General features: G+C 42.0%; 1 protein-coding gene across 1 annotated transcript in view; it reads right to left on the reverse strand.

Moving 5' to 3' along the window:
* Positions 1 to 14,569, reverse strand: part of Elmo1 (engulfment and cell motility 1) — a 559,102-nt gene that overhangs the window by 40,209 nt on the left and 504,324 nt on the right. Inside the window, exon 17 of the mRNA XM_026387606.2 lies at positions 1,667 to 1,830. Coding sequence (XP_026243391.1) covers positions 1,667 to 1,830 — 164 coding nt within the window. The remainder of the gene's footprint in view (positions 1 to 1,666; positions 1,831 to 14,569) is intronic.

The raw sequence follows: 14,569 nt of genomic DNA on the forward strand, positions 1-14,569 counted from the left end.
CATAATAAAGTGTCCTTGTGTAGCACATCTGCTGAAACTGATGCTATGAAATGCAGCATTTCAGGAATGTGGGACCTAGACAGGCCAAGGCACCATTGTCCCTCTTTGCAGGTGAGAACTCACATCTGCAAGGAGCCAGTCATTTATTCCAAGTGATTTCCCCTTCATGTTTCTAACTGTTGCCATCTTCTGGCTGAGGGCCAAGGCAACACCCCGGCAGCCTAACCTCCACTAAGGCTGGCTGGTGCACAGTGTGGGTGTGACGGGGTTTACAAGGATGCTAGCCAAAGCTCTCTGGAAGTATTTCCTGCTCTCTGCTGACTAACGGCATGCCCTCTAAAGTCAGTAGTTCTCTACAGTTTTTAGTGGTGCTTAAGATTTGGAAACAAACATATACCCAGTATTATTACTGTTTGGCTGTTGTCATTTAAGACCTGTTCACTTTCTTAGCCTCATTTCAGTCTCACACATGGCAAAGAGGCTCTGGTGGGGTGAACAAAGCAGTCATGGAGGGATCAGCAGCCTTGAGTTCAAGTCCAGGATCTCCACTTGTCAGCAAGACTATATCTGAGACTTTGAATGGGAACAAGACCTGCCCATCTCATAGGGATGCAAGGAAATGAAATAGCATGAAGGATGCTTTGCAAATTGCCATGCATTAAACATGCCAAATATAAGAGAGGAAGAAATGAGGTGCAGAAAGAGAAAGGATTAGGAACAGAGAGGTGAGGCTGAGCTGAAGATGGGCTCCAGAATCACACCTGTGGTATGATTTGGCATACACGTACACACACACACACACACACACACACACACACACACACGTATACATATTCAGAAGAAGCGGGGCCATTTTTCTGAGGACAGATGAGAATTAATGTCAAACACCTTTCCTCTTCCCTACCCATTCTCTGTTTTCTTTTCAATAAAATGTAAGGGTAAAAAAACTGAGTTCTTAGAAAAAGACATGGCAAGAGATGAGGCAAGCAAAACAGTTCTCTTATTGGAGGTTCAGAACATTTTAAAGACAAACATACATGAAAATTTGTGCATGCTATCTATGACATTTTATGCAAAGTCCTGTAAAAAGGGGGTTTGCTGCCTTCTACTGTGAGCCTGCAGGTTATAACCACAGGGTAATTAATATGAGATGCTCCAATGCCAACCACTGCCAAGTGGGCAGGGGGAGGGTGGCTCTCTCTCTCTGTCTCTCACTTTCTCTCACCACTCACACATGCACTACTTTGGGGTTCACTGCTTTAATTATTGGTGGGTTTCACTCTGGGTAGATTGGGACATCTTGCCACTCAAAGGGCACCTATGTAAAATACAGTTTCATAGACAAATAAATTTGCTCCAACTGTTAGAAAAAGTCCAGAACATTTTAGCTATAAATCCCTGGAGGATTGCCAGTAACTGAGCCAGCTCCTGGTTTAGATCCATTCTGCCAGTACCTGACCCTACTACCCCCTCTGCTCAGCCCACCTGCTCAGCCCTTCCTCAGGGAGCTGCCAACACTGCTTTACGTAATTGGAAATCATTTGGAAGGTCTTCTGTTGACCTTCCCTAGTGAGGTCATGACAGCTCATTTGGGTGATTGGCACTCACTACAGAAATGGTATGTTAGAGCCTTCAGGGAGATGGAAGTCAGAAGTGGGTAACTTACAAAATCGGGCGGGATTGGAAATCTTCCTGGTTCATCCTCTCAGACTGTCGGATTTTCAGGATCTCGGTGTAGCTCAGGTTCTGTAGTTTGCTCTTGAACTGGTCCAGGGAGCTAGGCTTGGTTGTAAGTGCTCTCATAACCTGCTCCTTCACCACCTGCATTACCTGCAGATGAAAGAAGAAAGACCATCAGTATCCTGGGGGCTGTCATATCCTGTTCAAAAAAGTCTTCAGGAGTTAATAGCTCACTGCCTCCTCCCCGGTTGCTGCTGCATATACTCTCAGCCCCAGGCTTGAGTGTACTTTTCCAAAGAGTAAACTTCCATTATGTGCATCTTCATCTTATCTTTTTTTTTTTTTTTTAAATCACAAGGAAGGAAATGGACTGATTAACTTGAAATGGAGGGGAGTGAAGCTTGGGAAAGGAGGAGAGTTCCATTTGTTCCATACATTATGTGATTGCTGCTGAAACACCACTGTAAACAATACAAACTCAAGAGTCAGAAATAAGCAAAGGCCAAACAATAGCTAGCCAGCCTGCCTGCTAACTATTTTTTTCCAGGAAAAATTGCTAAGACACAATTAACTGTGGAAGTTTGGTTGGCATCAGTTCCAATGAATGCATACAGATACCCACACTTCCCAGTCTTTTTTCCCCATATTGTTAGGGCCTGAGTATTCATGAAAACTATACACTTGGTTATAAGCATGTGGTTTAAACAAAGAGGTTTATTAAATTAGAATAGGTAGATCCCATTGGAAACCTCAAGAAAGAAAGAAAGAAAGAAAGAAAGAAGAGGTAATTTGCTGCCTCAAGACAGGTCTAGCTCACCAGAAGGCAATTAACCACTGCCTTTGTGAATGTAGATTCATCCACAGGATTTGTAATATTGCATAGATCTTTTCATTTTTCATTACATATGAAAGCAAGTATTATCCTTTATAAGGTGTCTACTATGTGCCTATGTGCTGGATGTTATGGTATATTTTATACACACACACACACACACACACACACACACACACACACTCTTTGTCCACTCAAATCTATAAGGTGGGTATCAACATCTTCTTAACATATGAAGAAACAGCTTTGCAGCATTAAAAAATTATTTAAAAATCACATGGCTAGGTGATAGTGGCTGAGTTGGGATTTGATCCTAGGCTTTTAAACGTTTTACTACATTGCCACTCATTCCACCATTCTTGATGTCTGGAGACTGTCATATCCTGTTTCTTTTGGAAATTTAAAAATAAGACAAAACCAAACACAGACCACTTATCCAATGAGTTCTGTGCCAAGCACTTTGCTATTCATCATCTCATTTAATTTTCTCTCTAATACACTGGACTAGGTGTGTGATCATTATTTTAAAGGTAAAAGGACTGAGAAAAGATTGACAACTTGCCCAATATCACAGATCACTGAATCCTAAGAGAGCAAGTCGCCCAGATGGATACTCCACAGACCGGATGCTGAACAAACATGAATGAAGTATGGTCTTGCCTTCTGTGAACTGAGGGTCTAATGAGAAATGTGGGCATGGCCAAAGATCATCACAGGGGAGTGTGGAAAAGACAGAGAATGATGGATTTTGTTGGCAGGGACACAAGGAGGGGGATTTCATTGAAGATGACATTTGATATAGGGTTTAAAGGAAGAACGGCTACTCAGTAGTGTGGAAATAGATGAATTCCCTGGAATGTCACCACACATTAGCCATTTTGGACTGGGCTACATCTAAATTGGAACCAGTTATATAAGCATCATTTCATGCTCTCAGCAGAATGGCATAAAGGAAAATTCCCAGTTGATTTTCCCCAATCTGCTTCTTTTTTTACTCAAGCAAAAAGCTAAATTTGGGATGCATGACAAATTTTGAAATAGTGACCATCTTACACCATGCTGCATAAATGGTGTTGATTTTAGTCAACTATAACACTTTGCCATCTTTTGTGAGGGACACCCCTTTCTCCATTGAGAGAAGCCTTGGAGTTAAGGCAAAGAGGTCATTATTGCCTCCCAGTGTTTTTTGACCTTCTAGTGAGAAGGAGGACATGTAAAAGAGACAAAGAGAATGAAAGGAAAAAGGATTTTTGAATATCAGGTTAATGTTGACCCTCTCCTCATCTTGTAGAGAAAGAAACAATTTCAGAGGGCCAAGTGATGCCCTCACTTCTTAAAGGGTTGTCACAGAGATGACAATTTCCATGCCACATCTGCCTAGACTCCAGCAAAAGGGCTAATAACTGAGCCTATGACCTGAACTGACTAACCCATGTCCTGGCCCAGACTTCTCTGATCTGATCCGAGATGGGGCAGTTTCCCCCTCAAATTGGGAACTATAAAACTATGTCCCTTAATATTGGGGAGAGTGGAAGATAAGGAGACCAATGCCAATAAAAGACAGAATCATGATCCTGAGAGAGTGTTCATAGGTTAAACTTTAACCATCAGGTAATTTCAACCCTTACCTTTGGTGCTTTGGTTAAATGAATCTTTTCTTTTTCCTAAGATGGTTTGAATGGGATTCCTGTCACTTGAAACCAGAGTAACATATATATGCAATGAAGTCTAAGAGGAGTATCAACTTGTGGGGCTGAGGTTACCCAGACAGAGGGAGAAACAGGGAAGCTGGATAAGAAACAACAAAGGTACCTCGTGAAGAAAACACCTTTTAAAAAAATTACCTTTCATTTTATGTGTGCCTGGTTGTGCCTTTGCATGGAAATGATGATGTATTATGGAATGTGGGGAACACAACTACTACCTCATGCTTAAAATCCATTCTTAGAGCTTCATTACTCTAGCTTAAGACTTTGATCCCTGCTAGATGCATGAATGCATAGTAGAGAAATCCTTTAAATTCCCCCAAATGACTCACACTTCAATTTGAGCAAAGTATAGAATCTTTCCTAAAAATAGGTTGGGTGATTGGGAGAAGGGACCACACCACCATCAGGTCCTAAGGGAATGGAGGCTAGTGGTGTGTCTAAAGCACAAAATAGTCTGGTGGAGCTCAAGGATAGGTCTCCCTCGGTTACTGCCCAGTTTTGCTTGGTGTTGGCTTTGAGAAGTTCTATTGTTATTCTGTATGCCAAGGAAAGCAACCTCAGTGAAAGATGCCATTGTTTATTTATTTTTAAAGCTTTTTAGTTGTTGATGGACCTTTATTTTATTTCTTTATTTATATGTAGTGCTGAGAATTGAACCCAGTGCCTCTGCTAGGCAAGCACTCTACCACTGAGCTACAACCCTAGCCCTCTGTTATTGTTTATTTTAAGAAGATAACATAGTTATGTAAGTCAAATACTCCTCTGTGCCTTTGCAAAGTAGCTTCTACAACTGTCGTAATGAATTTTGCTAAGTATCTGTGAATGCTCCATGTATACAATTTAAATGAAGACTTTCACAACCACCATTGTTAACTTTGTCCTCCAGGAAAATAGCAGACCTTTTACTATTTGTTTGAAAAACCTGCAGAAGGTGTTGCAGAGGCGTCAGCAAATCAACAGAGTTATACTTTCTAGTTACAGCACATGCTTTTTGCCATAGACATCAAAGAAAAGAATGCTCTTAGAATCTCCATTTGCTGGTGGTATTGACGCCTTCTTCAAGCAATGTCTGCAACTCGCCAGTGGTATGCTTCTGGAATTTTCTGAGTATTTGTCTGTTCTCTGTAATAATGTCATATTTTACAAAAATGTAGGATTCCCACAAGATGATTGTACTTCAAACCGAGAAACATTCTGGCTGCTTGGAAGACTAGATTAGAGAATGGAATCAAAATTGTTGCTGGCAAAGTAGTTTAACTGTGCACCTGGTTTCATTGTTGTTTATTTAAACGTGTTCTTGCATCTTATTCCAAGATCTACTGAGCCTCTGTGTGTTCCTGGTTTAATCACTTCTCCGATCCTGCTTTAATACCCACAATCCTCAACAGCATCATTCACCCATTCATTCAACGAATGGGCTTCAAGCACCTACTTGGGGAAGGGCAATGGATGACACTGGGAGCCTTGTATGAAATGAGCTCTGGGTAGGTGGCTCAGACACACACAGGATGTCACAGTGGATTAAGAGGCTGTACATTCATTCTATAAATACAGAGCCCCTCTCAGGTTCCAGCAGGATGAGGATATATCTTGGGAACTTTGGCTGCAGCTTGAGGAGAGGCCACAGGTAGACACACCAAGGTGCAGGGGAGAGGCCATTCTTGGGAGAAATAATGTGATCAAAGACTTGGAGGGAGGAGACGCAGCTCTGAGTGGGGAAGAGTATATGCTGTTCTCCTTTGGGTAGAGAAATGAGGCCGGGCTCCAAGGTGTAGTTGAAAGGCAAGCTGGGCCACATGGTGGATGGCTTTGAGAGCTAAGGTGAAAAATTTGGAATTTTTGTTTTCTGTAACTAATGATAAGTACCTAGAGGATTTGGGGAGGTGTGCAATGGAATTCATTCAAGCTTGCTAGGACACCTATGAAATAGTCATTATTTGTGCTCGAGTTGGGGTAAGGAAGGGATGTTAGGGAAGAAGTCTTCATGGCTGAGACTAAATTTGTGCTGAGACTTGGAGGATGAATGGAAGTTATTCACTGAAGAGAGGAAGGAAATTCTAGGCAGAGAGAGGTGTAATAGCAAAGACAGGGAGGTGAGGCGGTTATGCCTCAGACATTAAAAAAATTATACTTTTTGGAGTCTACACCAGCAACTTTCCACAAATGGGGGTTATGGTTGCACTAGGACATTTCAGCCTCTAGAATCTGCCACCCTGGCTTTGAATAAGGCTGTGTATTTCTTGAAGTTGTACCCTTCTTCAAGATACTCAAACTCTCCACGATTCATTGTTACCATCTGGAAGCTAGGAATACTAATAATGTAGAATTCAAGGGACTGTGATTAGATAATGCCTGACACTTTAGCAAAGGCCATTTCCCCTTCCTCACTGTATTTTGCTCACTGTAAAGTCATCATAGTAGTACAGAATTAATAGAATCATATAACAAAGAATTATTATGAAATATAAATAAGATATGTATGCAAAGTACCTCATACATCCAATGGAGAATACTACATGCCCAATAAATATCCATTATCTTTCCCTCCCAGGAGGAAATTACTTAAGTCAGAGGTTTCTCCTATAAAGATATCTTCCACAGGGTGTTCTTAGATCACATCTGTATCATCTGGGAACTTGCTAAAATTGAAATGTGTTGAGCCGACCTAGACCTGCTGAATCAGAAACCCCAAGTGTAGTTCCAGTAAACAGGGTTTTAGCAGTCCTCCAGATGGTTCTGATGCTCAAATGTGAAGACTACCAATCTCAGCAAATTCAGCTCCTCCTCTGGGCCTTCTGTATGACATTTATGGCCTGGAGTGATTTTTTTTTGGTCATAGTCTTTTTATTTGCTTTATCAGAAAGTAGTTCAATTAGTTATTGGTGTGCCCTTCACCCCATCTAGATTTCCAAGTCCCTGGAAGATAAATCTGTTTCCTACTTGTACGGTGGTCCATAGATTTGAACACAGTATCTTCTAGACTAGAATAGTGAGTTATATGTTTAATGTCTTTAAAGACCATTTAATGTCAAAGACTCATCTGTAGAATTAAACAACAAATAAGTTCTTAATAGAATGATAAGACTGCTGGCATAATTTGGTAATATACTTCTGCAAAGCCTAAAGAATGAAGTCTGGCTTGGGGATGGTATATTAGGGTGCCAGAGGTCACTGTGGGCCTCCATACAAGGCTGAGCTGAAAGGGAATGATCTATAGTTGGGCAGAGGGCTTCTAGGGAAGCCATAGTGGTGTACACTACTGGGTACTGCGCCATTAATGGGTGCAAAAAAGTACTATTTATCTCCACCTCAGTGGTACCCATTAAATTGATTTATCTTCACAATGAAGAGAAAAGGTTGTCTAGTGGAAGACAGATGCCAACACAGTCCAGCTTAAAAACAGCTCATGTGGGAGACGTTTTCAGTGCTGGACTATTTTTCTTCTCAGGAATGTTTCTTCTACAAAACAAAATGACCAAAGGCTCATAGCAACAACAACAAAAAAAAAAAAAAATGGAGGGATCTGGTGCCCAGAGAGAATTCTTGGGGAAAGAATACCTTATATGTGTGTGTGTGTGTGTGTGTGTGTAAAGGATAATTTCCCAGAGGCCAGGAATAATTTGGGGGCTATACTGTAAGGGTAGAATGTGGAGAAATAGCCTTGCTCAGAAAAAGCACTGGGAAATTAGGATAAACATTGGTGAATCAGCTGGCAAAATAATTATTGACCCAGAAGCAGGCTAGCCACTGATTCTTCCCTGCCCCCAACTCCCCAGAGAGGTCTTTAAAATTAGGTGGTGCATGAGGATCACAAGTTCAAGGCCAGCATTAGCAATTTAGCAAGATCCTATCTCAAAAAAAAAAAAAAAAAAGGCTGGAGATGTGGTTTAGTGGTTAAATGACCTTGAGTTCAATCCCTGGTATTCTCCCTCCCAAAAAGTAAAAATAAATAAATAAATAGATAAACAAACAAACAAATAAATAAATAAATAAATAAATAAATAAATAAAATTAGGGAGCCTTCTGGAAAATCAAGATGGCTTTACTTTGCAGTTTTGCCATTGTCAGGGAATGGATAATTTAGGCTAGGACCTGTATGTATGCAGGACATTTTTCTGAGTTGTGTCAAGTGTATTACAAGAAAAGAGAGCAAAAAATAAAAGTGCTCTCTGGATTCAAGAGGAGCATTTGAGTTTTCAGAATTTATTTTGGGGCAAAGAGAGAGACAGAGAGAGCAGTAGTTGGCGAACTTCTTCTGTTGAGGGGCAAATAGTAAATATTGTAGGCTTTGCTGGGGCCCTGTGGAGTCTATGGTAACTACTGAAGTGTCAGAGTGAAAGTCATTGCCAGCAAAATGTCAATAAATGGGTGTGGCTGTGTTCCAATAAAACTTATTTACAAAACACAGGTGGGGCTGGATTTGGCCTGCAGCAGCAGTTTTGCCAACTGCTGGTTTGAGAAAAAAAAAAACATGGCTGATAGTTAGTGTTCATACTGAAGTCTGGCTCTGCCATTCACCACCTGGGCAAATGGCTCAGCTTCTCTGCTTCCTGATTTATGGCGTGGGGGTGGTTATCTTTAGTCAGGTTTAGGAGATGCAGAACATTAAGCCCAACACCTTATGGGGTTCCCTCTTGAACCACAGCCCTAAAGATAGTTTATCTAAAGAAAATAAACTTCCTTGAAGCTTGCAAACAAGCTACACACCTCACACAATGACACCATGGGTTCATGGAACACCCAGGGCAATTCGTGATTATATTCAGGTTGCATTAAACATAATTGGTTCCAACAGATTACAGAGAGGTATTTTCTTTAAACAGTATTTTCAACTCTTACCCTGAATAGTTTCACTGCCTTGGCAGGCCCATGCTCCCTTCTGCCGTACAATCTGCCCTGGTGTGACCACAGAAGTCCCCTGGTGCAGAGCCCAGGTTGCTCAGAGCCCTGTGGGTCAGGCTTAATGTAAATGAACAGAAACTGCTCTGAAATCACAGAGGGCCAGTTCAGCCAGTGCACAACCTCTGACCCCTCTCAATTTCACCATGTGTCCTCAATTATACCAGATGAATTTGAAATATTTTGTTCATTAATAAATGCAAAATAGATTTCCTGCATTTCATAAAGGACATGGTCTCATCTTGGCTTCTAGTAATAAGACTTAGTAAGTCATTAAATTTCTCTCTGCCTCTATTTCTCCAGTGTGTCTCTAATGACCTTTTGTGCCTCCAGGTCCGGTGAGCATCTTTCTGAAGCCTGATTCCAAGCTAAAAGCTGGTGCTGTGCTTGATGTGAGTAGTGAGGTTCTTGCAACTGAAAGATAGCATTTCACAGTCCAACAAGTGCTAGGCTTGTGGCACCTTATATCAAGAACTAAGTATGATGAGCCAAGACAATAACAATTGGCTGCAGACTGGATCTTTTCAATGGTTTCATTCCTCCTAAGTTAGAGTTCTGGAATGCAAACTGCTGCTAACCCAAGGCCTGATCTCTAGGTGCCACATACCTGCCTAAATTTGTGGTCATCAAGCAACCCTGAAAGGTACCTTTGGATAAGGCCAGTAGACTTTGCATGTGGGTTTGGGAACAGCACATTCACAAGAGCTGGGAATTTTGCTCTGTAGTGCATAGTTGTCAGATGTAGTATGATGAAATGTTGGCTCTGCCTCTTGAATACTTGTTCCTTCTGTTTACTTGACGTCATTCACACTGACCTCTCCTGCTGCCCTGTCACCTTTCCTGGTTTACCCAATATCTTTATAACTTCCCCTCTTTTCCTCTTAGTCTCTCCTCACAGAAGCCTGCTTACTTCAAACTTATTTCAAACATCATTTGCCTGCTGCAAACCTACACTGGCTCAGTATTGCCTTTGGGGTACAGACTAGTCTGTCTAATGTATGATCTTCCTCCTCCTCTCTAGCAGATCTGTACTCATAGCCCTTGTACCCCATGATCTCACCAGGAGAACTTCTCAGTGCCTAGAACTTCATTCCCACCTGTGATTAATACCTTCCTTCTGACACCTGTTCATTTGTAATGTCTAGGCTTAGAAGCTACCACCCTTGATAATCATTATCTGACCTTATGCTCTACCTGCAAAATAGGGGTTAATGCCACCATCCGCCCATAACTGGTATTCTTCTTGTTTCTATTTTTATCTCTGGTCCCTGCATATGGCAGATTTTTTGGGGGGGAAATATATATATGCCTGTTTAATTTGTGACTGATGGGCTCATTGATTGATGGAAGAAAGAAATAGCCTCCAAAATCAGTAGGTCTCTACTCTCACAGTAAAACAAAATTTATGAGGTGTCTTTGTGTGCCTTATCCCTGGAGTTCTGACTGGGGAATAGGTTCTGGAAACAGGTCATATTTTACCAGGCTTCCCTGGGAATGCTAATGTGCAGCTGGGCTTGAGGAACACTGGTCCTACTGCAAGGGCACAAGGAGGGAGAAGGGGAGAGGACTGCGGTTCCCAGGGAAAGGAAGACGGAGCTGCTCCTGCCTTCAGCACTACCAAGTGTGACCTACAGACGCCATCCGAGGAGCTGAGTCCTTAGCTTCCTGAAGCGTGGACAGGATCCTTGCTCTCGCCAGGGTCATCAGAAATACACCTGGGGGATTGTGCCTGCTCTCAGTCTGCTCAGGCAGGTCCTCAGGTAGCCTCCGTACACTGGGGACAGACCACTTTCCCTCAGGCTCTCACTGAAGTGGCTGGCTGCAGCCACAATGTAGAAGACATTTATCTGCCTGCTCTACTTGGATCAGGAACTATTTTACCGAGGTCAGCCAAACATCATCAAAATAGCCCATGATTCTTTGGGCATCAATCAGAGTCGGTACCCCAGACCCCTGATTAGAGCAGGGCAGCAGCTTGTACGCCGAGCCTGAGGGGCAAGCCTGTGGCTGGCAGCATTCAGGCAGGGCCCAGAAACCCCAAAGAGGGTTGTTATGAAAGAGGATCAAAGGTGACTTTTCAAGTGTGCCCTGAGAGCAAAACAGATGGCACTGATGCCATGGGAAAGGGAGCTGCTGCCCAGTTCTGCCACTGCCTTGCTCTGGTTTTGATTTCTGATGACACAGGAGCAGAAGGGAAGAGGGTCACAGTGTTTGGGCAACTTCAGGAATCCTGAGAATCTGACCATGATCCAAATGGAGAGCTTTGAGGGCCTTGGTGTTAGCCCCTAATGTAACATAATAATAAAATAATATAATACATAATAAAATAATCCATTATATAATGCCTGACCCTGTAGTTCGGCACAGGTGCTAACCAGGAGATGTGCCACTGCAAAGACTAAGATGGGCGGCGTTACCAGCTGCCCTGTTCCTCCCGAGAAGGTATTTTCATTTAAGGTTTAAGGCATTTTTATAGCCAGTAAAAAAAAAAAAATAAACATTTCAACAAGTGATTCATCTAAAAATCAATTAGGGGTAGGTTTGCTGGAGAACAATGGATACAAATACAACATCCTTCCCCCCTTCCTTTTGCATCTGCAGGAAGCCAATCCAAAAGAGGAGACACAAAAGGTGAGGTTTGGGATCACTGCTTTCTTTTATTGCAGCCTACCCTCCAGGGGAGAGAGATCAGGAGGCAACAGCTGTGTGACAAACTGCTCTTCCCCACTGAAACCGGGAGCCAAATTAATACAGCAATCAGACTAAATTTGCTGGTTAGCTAATTGAAGGCCCGGATCGGACCACACGAAGCTATTTTCACCAGTGTCTGTTGGAGTCCGCCTCAGGCTGACAGAAGTCCAAGCAAATCACATTAGTGGGTGGCATTTAATCCACAGCTTTAAATAAACAACATGTCAAGCAAGTCCATCAAAACATGTAGCAGTGTGTGTGTGTGTGTGTGTGTGTGTGTGTGTGTGTGTGTATAAGAGGAGGGGGCACTAATTCTCTTTCTTGCACCCACTCCAGCAGGATTGAGGGTAAAAAGGATACACATTTCTTAATAATCATGCTATCTGTTGCTTTTCTAAGGCCAGGTCAGAACACTTTTCCAAGTATGGAGGCTGAAAGTAGTCTTATTGAAGTGGCAGTGACCTTCACCAATAGAAGTTCTCCCAAATTGGAGCAGCTAGTGTAGTGCTAGTTTTCTGATGCTATGGTTGCCTGATTACGGGGAGTGGGATGAGGAAATGATGATCTGACTTTACTGAGAGGTCCTCAAAGTTAGGAGGGGAATTTCATTGAAGAAGTGACTGAGCTTGGGTGGATTTTTCTTTCTTAAGTTCCATAGTCATGGTCTTAAACTATAAGGTGCTAAGAAAGATGAGTGCCTCATTGTCTTAATAAAGAAATGGTATTCACAGTACCTTCTTAAAACATTTTATGGGCTTCTTGCCAACTCACCTGGGAGCTGATCACTGCCCCTTCTTCACTCTCTTAATTAAGGCCTAGAAAAGGAGCAAGTGGTAACTGTGCTGATCTCCCTGTGTATGTCCCAACCTCTCTGAAGGTTGAAACTTTACCTAATTCATCTCCATGTTTCCAGTATTTAATATCATTTCCTACACATCTGTGGATAAGATTAGTCCTTATTAAGAAATAAATGAAATGTCTCTGGTCTCATTTTGAGAGGCAAAACCTGAAGCCCTGCATGTTTAGATTTCTCAGCCTATTCTGGATCCATTATTAAACAGTGAAAAATGAAATGGGACAAGCTGCCCCTCTGGAAGTGACATTTAATAAACTTTTCTTAAGCAGACTGCTCAGGCAAGACCACAGGGGAAAAGGAGTCAGAGGAGCACAGTTTGATTCCCATGAACCAGCTCTGCCACCAAGCAAGGCTGCTGGGCCCAGAGCAAACTTGGACAGCTGCTTCACCAAATCCCTCGGCAAGGAGAGAGCAGCCAACATGAGACTGCTGGTGGATGCTTCTCAGCAGACAGACCCTGCCATGTAGGTGGCCACATGGTCAGAGCCCACTGATCAAAACTCTGACAGAGCTAGCCATCTCTTGGTAACCATAAAGGATTGGTTCCAAGACCCTCATGATACTAAAATTCGAGGAAGCTCAAAGTCTCTTGTGTAAAATGGTATTTTCTGATAACTTCCCCACATTATCCTATGTACTTTAAATCATCTCTAGATTACCTATAATACAGAATACAATGTCAGTGGTTGTTATTAGGCATTGTTTAGGAAATAATGACAAGAAAAAGTCTGCACATGTTCAGCTCAAAGGCAATTTCTTTCTTCCTAATGGTTTTGACCTGTAGTTGGTTGAATCAGTGGATATGGAACCCACGGATACGGAAGACTTGACTGCCAAGAAAAGGCTGTTCTTGTCACCACCCTCCAAATTCTCTCACCCTTCTAGCAAACACCAGACTCAGTGTGAGATATCAAATGGCCCATTGTTTGTTGGCACAGTGAGAACACCATGATATGCATTTTAATTTCCAAATAAACATAGTGGAATTATCAACAGAATATCCTAAGAATAAATATGTTTGGATTTTCTAAATTTATCTGACAAGTATTGGTTCCTGTTATTGCCTTAGAGGCTTTGGAAGTATAATCAGTCCTGCATTTGCTTAGCTAACATTTACCCAGCACCTAACGTGCTCATCATCGGCGAGGTGTTGGCAATGCAAAGAACCAGTCCCAGTGGTTACCCCGTAGAATTGCAGAAGCAGCTAAGGGGAACCTGAAGTGTACATAAAGAATAACAGTGGTAAGTGCTATTATGGATATGATCAATCAACAGAATTTGGGGACAGGGGAAAAAGTGATTATTAAACACTCCATTGGTTTTTTCTTTTTGCTCATATAAATATATTTCTATTATTACTCTATAGTTTCGACAATCACATTTCTCAGAGTGCATTGAAACTGCTTACTCACTACTCATCTCCCCAGAAAGAACTTGAACCCTTTCAAGGAAGAGACCACACTTCATTTGTCTTTCGATTCACTAGAGGATTTAAAAATCCTTCATACCTGGAAAATATTCCCCCCAGTCTAGCAAACTGAAGGTCAACTAGATTGTGTTTCTAGAATTACATGTTAAAAAAAAATGATTTCTGACAAGTCTTTGTAAAGGCTGGGGACAAATTCCTGGGATGGTTTTTAAGTAGAAGGAAAGAGAGGGTTTATAGCAGGAGCAATGATAGATTAACTCTGGTTAACACACTGTCATGCCAGCCTCCTGCTGTATTTCTCCCAGATGGTTGAAAATTGGGACACTTCATAAATCCCCAGGCCTTTTCCTCTCTCTGGCCAGTTATTATAGTGTCCCAGGGCAGAAGAGCACTTTCCAAAGTAAAATAATTGCAAGCCATTTATTATCTTTAAAGGATGACCTGTCACCCACCAGAGCCACAAGGCTCAGACA

Source organism: Urocitellus parryii, chromosome 3 (genome assembly GCF_045843805.1).
Source record: "Urocitellus parryii isolate mUroPar1 chromosome 3, mUroPar1.hap1, whole genome shotgun sequence".
NCBI lineage: Eukaryota > Metazoa > Chordata > Mammalia > Rodentia > Sciuridae > Urocitellus > Urocitellus parryii.